The following is a 7225-nucleotide window of genomic DNA, read 5'->3' as shown; positions in this document are numbered from 1 at the left end:
AGGGGATGAGATTAGATGACCTTTGAGGTCCCTTCTAGTCCTATGATTCTATAATTCTATGTGGGGGAAGCACTTTTGCCACACAGGGATTAAATAGCTAGTGTTGTCACTGAAGTGTTATCCATGAGCTTTACAGTTGATGCTCTGATTTGCTTAGTAGGGGCAGTGGAGTTTACACCATTAGGGGTCATCGTTGCAGGCTCTCTGCAGACTCAGGCAGATGTTGCCGAACTAGTCACACTTGGGGCACATTTGGAAGGTTTTCCTTGCAGCCATAAAGGCCAAAAAAATATTTTAAACAAACAAACAAACAAATAAAAATTAAAGCTTAGATTCTGGAGATTTCCAATGTGTCATGTGGGTCATACAAATATATCAGATGGGTTGTGTGACGGGTTGGATCACAGAAACCCCCTTGGGAACTGCCAGCTGATGTGCCAAGACTACTTTTGCCCCTGCTTTCCCTGCCAGCCTGGGAATCCAGTACCCGTCTTATTGAGCCAGACATGCCAATCTGCTCCAAGACAGACCCAGGGTCTGAACCACGTTCCCCAAAGCTGCAGACTTAACTGAAAGCAGCTTAAGAAGTGTTCCTGTCTTTAACACTCAGATGCCCAACTCCCAATGGGGTCCAAACCCCAAATAAATCCATTTTACCTTGTATAAAGCTTATACATGGTAAACTCATAAATTGTTCGCCCTCTATAACACTGAGGGGGTTTGCACCCCCCCCCCCCGGCCAGGTATTAATACATACTCTGGGTTAATTAATAAGTAAAAAGTGATTTTATTAAATACAGAAAGTAGGATTTAAGTGGTTCCAAGTAGTAACAGACGGAACAAAGTGAATTACTAAGGAAAATAAAATAAAACACGCAAGTCTAAGCCTAGTACAGTAATAAAACTGCATACAGATAAAATCTCACCTTCAGAGATGTTTCAATAAGTTTCTTTCACAGACTGGATGCCTTCCTAGTTCTGGGCACAATCCTTTCCCCTGGTACAGCCCTTGTTCCAGCTCAGGTGATGGCTAGGATATTTCTCATGATGGCCGCCACCTTTGTTCTGTTCCACTCACTTATATATCTTTTGCATAAGGCAGGAATCCTTTGTCCCTCTGGGTTCCCACCCCTCCTTCTCAATGGAAAAACACCAGGTTAAAGATGGATTCCAATTCAGGTGACATGATCACATGTCACTGTAAGACCCCAAGCCTTCATTCCTCCCAGCCTGACTCACAGGAAGGCCTGCCTGCAAACAGAGCCATTCACAGTCCATTGTCCTGGCTGATGGGAGCCACCAAGATTCCAAACCACCATTAATGGCCCACACTTTGCATAATTACAATAGGCCCTCAGAGTTATATTTTATATTTCTAGTTTCAGACACAAGAGTGATACATTTATACAAATAGGATGACCACACTCAGTAGATTATAAGATTTGTAGTGATACCTTATAAGAGATCTTTTGCATGAAGCATATTCCAGAAACATCATATTCACATTCATTAGCATATTTTTCATAAAATCATATAGTGTGCAACATCACGGGTTGTGTATTAGACACCTCTAGATAATTACATATTGTAGATAGATACTGTGGGTGGGTAAATAATATAGCTAGATAATGTGGGTAAATAATATAGCACAGAGAGATCGGTGGGTGGGTGGATTGATTGATGGATGGTTAGATTCTGTAGGTGACTAGTCAATATAGCTAGGTAGTGTGGATGGATAGATAGACACAGAGAATTCTGCAGACAGACAGATACTGTAGGTAGATATTGTAGATAGATAAGTACTGTATATAGAATTCTAAAAATGTAGGGCCAGAAGGCACCTCAAGAGGTCATCTAAATCCATCTCCCTGGGCTGAGGCAATATTAAGTATAGCTAGACCATCCTTGACAGGTGTTTGTCGAACCTGTTCTTAATATATTCAGGCCAACTCGCATTGATTTCACTGGTTCTTCCTGAGTAAGGAATGGGTAAAAAGTGATGGCTATTAGTCAGGATGAAGAAGGATGGTGTCCCTAGCCTCTGTTTGCCAGAAACTGGGAATGGGCGACAGGGGATGGAGCACTTGATGATTACCTGTTCTGTTCATTCTCTCCGGGGCACCTGACAGGGGCTATATTGGTCACTGTTTTAAAACAGGATACTGGGCTAGATGGACCTTTGGTCTGACCCAGTATGGCCATTCTTATGTTCTTATGATGAAGGATTTGGCCCCCTTATTGTACATGCCACTGGTTAGAGTGACAATGAGGTACAGTCGAAATGAGTGGTGAGATGACATATGCAATAAGAACAAGTTAAGATGACAGAGCAATAACACCCCATCCTGTCCTTGTCTCTAGTTAAACGGCGTGATCACCAGTCTCCCAGTGACACTGTCAGATGGTAAAATCAGAGTGTATCAGAGCGGCTTCCGCGCCATCCTGCAGACGGACTTTGGTCTCCAGGTGGCATACAACTGGGACTGGCATCTGGTGATCACCCTCCCCAGCAGCTATTATGGTGCCACATGTGGCCTATGTGGGAACTTCAACCAGAACCCTGAAGATGACATGATGTCAGCCAGCAGCACCAAAGTCTCCTCCATCGTGGGCTGGGCTGCCAGTTGGAAAGTCCAAGACGGGGACCCCCTTTGCTGGGATTCCTGCCAAGAGAACTGCCTGACATGTGATGCGAGCACAAGGGAGCTGTACGGGGGCGACAGTCACTGTGGGTTGATCAGCAAAGCACCGGGAGGGCCCTTCAGAGAGTGTCACTCCAGAGTGAACTCCAGTGAGTTTTTCGATAGTTGCACCTATGACGTGTGTCTGAACAGGGGCGCTACGAGAATCTTGTGCCAGGCGCTGGAGGCCTATGCAGCAACCTGCAGAGACCACGGGGTCACCGTCCATGACTGGAGGATGCCATCTGGCTGTGGTGAGTCTGACAGCTTGGTGTCCTTACTGACATGGGCAGGATCGGGCTAGTCAGTAGAGAAGCCTGGATGTTTTTCATTCCACTGGAGTTTTGAGGAAAAGTACCATTCTTGTCAAATTCAAAACGTTTAGAAAAAAGTTCAGATTTTGACAAAATTTAATTTCAAAAAGTGAGACAAAGCATGTCAATAACATTTCAGAATGGAGCATTTCAATTTTTCATTTTGAAATGACTTGACAACAAAATTAATTATTTTTAGATATCTAAAACATTTTAAAAAAGTTTTATAAGGTTGAAATCAGAAAGTAATGTTTTGATTTTATCAAAATAAAACACTTCAATCGACCTGCAACAATGTCTGGGACAGGAATTTCATTTCCGTTCCCTTTCGGAACAGAAGAAAATCCAAAATCTTGGTATTTCCCATGAAATGGTAAATCTGGTTTATGCTCAGTTCCAGTAGGCCATCTGGTCATTCTGTTGGTGGAAAGGATGGTGAATGACCTGAGCATAGGGTTGTGAATGCCTGGGTTTCTTGGGCATAGGGATCAACACTGACTCTGAGCACCACCTATTGAGCTCCCTACTCTGCTCCTTGCAGTACAACGCCCCCTAGTGTCACCCTTGAGAATTGGAGTCAGCACTGATTCCAAGGAGTGAGCATCCCCTACTGAGCCTTCCACCCCACTCCCTGAAGCACAGTGCCCACTAGCGCAACACTGGGGCATTGGAGTCAGCACGGACTCAAGTGGAGAGCACCTCCTAATCAGATCCGGCTCCTTTGTTTGCAGAACAGCGCCCCCTAGTTCCACACTGTGCCATTAAGGTCAGCACTAACTCAAAGGAGAGTACTCTTATTGAGCATTCCCTGCAGACCCTAAGTGTTCTTTATATCCAAGAGCTGACCCTGATTGACTCATGGGCTGTGAGATTTGGCTGCAGACATATATGGCCTTTTGGTTCCTGAATGCAGAAGTTAATTCCACCATCCTTTTCCTTTTGGCTGTTTCATGCAGGGTGGATAACGCACTGCGTGTAAGAATTTGTCTGTAGCTCTCACTGCGTTTAGGCAGGTTGTTTCATTCATTTCCTGTATTTTTAAATCTCCCCTTTCCAACCCTGTCCCAGCCCTGCCCTGCCCTGAGAACAGCCACTATGAGGCCTGTGGGAACGCCTGCCCGGCCAGCTGCTCTGACCGAACTGCCCCCTCCTCCTGCCGGGAGCCCTGCGTGGAGACCTGCCAGTGTAATGACGGTTACGTCCTCAGCACTGATAAGTGCATCCCCCTGGGGAGCTGCGGCTGTGACTACAACGGCCGCTACTACCAACCCAGTGAGGAGTTCTGGGCCGATGAGAACTGCCACTCTCGGTGCAGGTGTGACTCCAGCCTGGGCACAGTGGTTTGCAGGAAGACCAGTTGCAAGGCCAAAGAAAGATGCTCCGTGGTCAATGGGGTCCGTGGCTGCCATGCGATCAGCTACTCCACCTGCATAGGTACTGGAGACCCTCACTACACCACCTTTGATGGGAAAAAGTATGATTTTATGGGCACCTGCATCTACCAGTTTGCGGCTCTCTGCTCCAAGGACCCCACACTCACCCCGTTCAATGTCAAAGTGGAGAACAACAACCGAGGCAGTAAGGCTGTGTCCTTCACCAAAACAGTGACCTTAGAGGTCTACAACGTGACCATCAGCTTGAGCCAGGAGCATCCACGCAAGATCCAGGTAGGGACACAGGATCACTGGGGAATGCAGGAAGTCATTTCAGTGATCTCTTGACTGGGCTCTATGTTGTCTTCTTAGCTCTGGGAGGGAGTGGGGTCTAGTGCTTGGAGCAGGGGGTGGGAATCAGGACTCCTGGATTCCATCCCTGGTTTTGTGAGGGAAGTGGGGTCCAGTGGTTGGAGCAGGGGGGCTGGGAGCCAGGACTCCTAGGTTCTATCACAGCTGTGGGGACTAGAAGGTTAGAGCAGACGGTGCTAAGAACTAAAGCTCCAGCATTCTACTCCTGGGAAGCAGGGGAAGTGGTTTGAGCTGGGTTTCAGACATTTAGGATTTTATTCCTCTCTCTGCCCCTGACTGGCTTAATAACCTAGGGCAAGTCACTTCCTGCCTTTGTACCTCTATGAGCAGGTCTACACTTAAAACACTGCACCTATGCAACTGCACCACTGTAGCACTTCGTGAAGATTCTACTACATTGACGGGAGATCTTCTCCTGTCGGCATAGGTATTCCACCTCCCCAAGAGGCAGTGGCTATGTTGACAGGAGAAGTCCTCCCATCGACATAGCATTGTCCACACTGGGGTTAGGTCAGTGTAACTGCGTTGCTCAGGGGGTGGATTTTTCACACACCGGAGCAACGTAGTTATACCGATGTAAGATTACAGGGTAGACCTGGCCTATTTCCCCAACTCTAAAGGGGGTAATAAGATCTTTTCACTTCACAGGGCTGTTGTGAGTAGAGCTAGGCAAATAACTGGTTCTTTGATACACTGCCAGTTCTGAAAATATTTACAAAAATTCTGTTCCACCTGAAAGGAAACCTTGTTCTGTTTCCAGGCAATAAAAAACCAAGGAAATGACGGGCTAGGTTCATGCAGTCGCCAGCGGTGCTAATGACTCCCTTTAGGCCAGTGGGTGAGCAATCACCTGGGATGTGGAAGACCTGGATTCCATTCCTCCTTCTGCCTGATGGGGAGAAGGAATTTGAATTTGCTGGAGAGTCCCCTAGCTACTGGACTATGGGATATTCTGGGGCAGGGCTACGCTTAAAATTTAGATCAATCTAAGGCCTGGTCTACACTGAGGGGGGATCAATCTAAGTTACGCAACTTCTGCTACGTGAATAACGTAGCTGAAGTCGACATACTTAGATCGACTTACCATGGTGTCTTGACTGCTTACCATGGTGAGTTGACTGCTGCCACTCCCCCGTCGACGCTGCCTTCGCCACTTGCAGAGCTGGAGTACAGGAGTCGACGGGAGAGCGCTAGTCTAGACACTAAACACGATAAATCGACCCCTGCTGGATCGATCGCTGCCCGCTGATCTGGCGGGTAGTGTAGACATACCCCAAGCTATATCTTTCAGGGTTGTGAAAAATCCACACACACACACCCTGAGCACTGTAGTTAAGCCAACCCCTGGTGTAAACACAGCTAGGTTGACAGAAGAATTCCTCCATCAATGTAGCTACCGCTGCTCAGAGAGGTGGATTACCTACCTCCATTTGGAAAAACCCCTTCCATCAACGTAGGACGTGTTTGGACCTTGACATGACAGCGGCACATAGCATCCCTCAATCTCTCCTGTTGAAGCTGTTCCACTGTGTATAAAATACTTGACTAGTCCCTGGCCCAGAGAGCAAGAATAAGAATGATTCTATACCTGTCTGTTAAGCACTCAGCTGGGGCAGGGGGAGACCCACATTCAAATTCCTGCTCTATTGACTAGTTAGTTATACAAAGTAGAACAGCTTCAACAGGAGAGATTGAGAATATTTTTGCCCTAGAGTAGCCTAGTAGGTGCTAAATGTGAGACTGGATTTTCAATACTGCTCTGTATCAGGCAGTGGGGGGAACTGAACCCAGGTCTGCCACATCCCGGGTGAGTGTCCTAATGACTAGGCTAAAGTTATAAAGGAAACTGCTCCTGCATATGGCCCCTTGTGCATCCAGCCTGATTTTTTTTTCTATCACAACTATCCCTCCAATTTTTATCAAATATAGAAATAGTTTCTGGTCAACAAAAACTGAATTTATGAGCAAGTACATTATTTGTGTGAGATTTTTCACCCAGCTCTAGTCTTTAATGCTTTAACTGAGCACCACTCCTTGGATAGAAGGAGCTTTAGAAAAGGAAAGGGCTATAGTAAGGGGCAATGGGATGAAATATTAATGCACTAGGTTACCCTCCATCCAATTCAGAAATATAAATTCTGGAGCCAGACCATCCATGGCTGCTCCGTGGAAATGGAATTATTTCATGTTGAGTGCACTGAGTGAAGTCCTTGACAATCTCTACTGTATGTTTTCCAGGTCAATGGTGTCTTTGTGGACCTGCCCTTCTCCCACCAGCACAAGTTCAAGGCCTACATCAGTGGAGTCCATGGCTTTATTCAGACTGATTTCGACCTGAGAGTGAGCTTCGACTGGTACAGCTACGCCAGGGTCATCATACCCAATACGTACGCCAATGCTGTCTGCGGCCTCTGTGGCAATGCCAATCAGGACCCCAACGACGATCTGACCATGAAGGATGGAACTCAGACATCTGATGAGATTC

General features: G+C 46.6%; 1 protein-coding gene across 1 annotated transcript; it reads left to right on the top strand.

The window, feature by feature from the left end:
* Positions 1-2361: 2361 nt before the first annotated feature.
* Positions 2362-7221, top strand: LOC113408809 (IgGFc-binding protein-like; the record flags this gene model as incomplete). Its single annotated transcript, XM_026662218.1, has 3 exons — positions 2362-2935; positions 4064-4662; positions 6979-7221. Coding segments are annotated over 3 exons (1416 nt in total), but the record flags the coding sequence as incomplete, so codon positions are not given.
* Between the last annotated feature and the right edge of the window lie 4 nt (positions 7222-7225).

This window comes from Terrapene carolina, unplaced genomic scaffold (assembly GCF_002925995.2).
Source record: "Terrapene carolina triunguis isolate 2854851 unplaced genomic scaffold, T_m_triunguis-2.0 Scaffold24512, whole genome shotgun sequence".
NCBI lineage: Eukaryota > Metazoa > Chordata > Testudines > Emydidae > Terrapene > Terrapene triunguis.
Note: the sequence above shows the minus strand (reverse complement) of the source record. Positions and strands in the feature narration are given on the sequence as shown.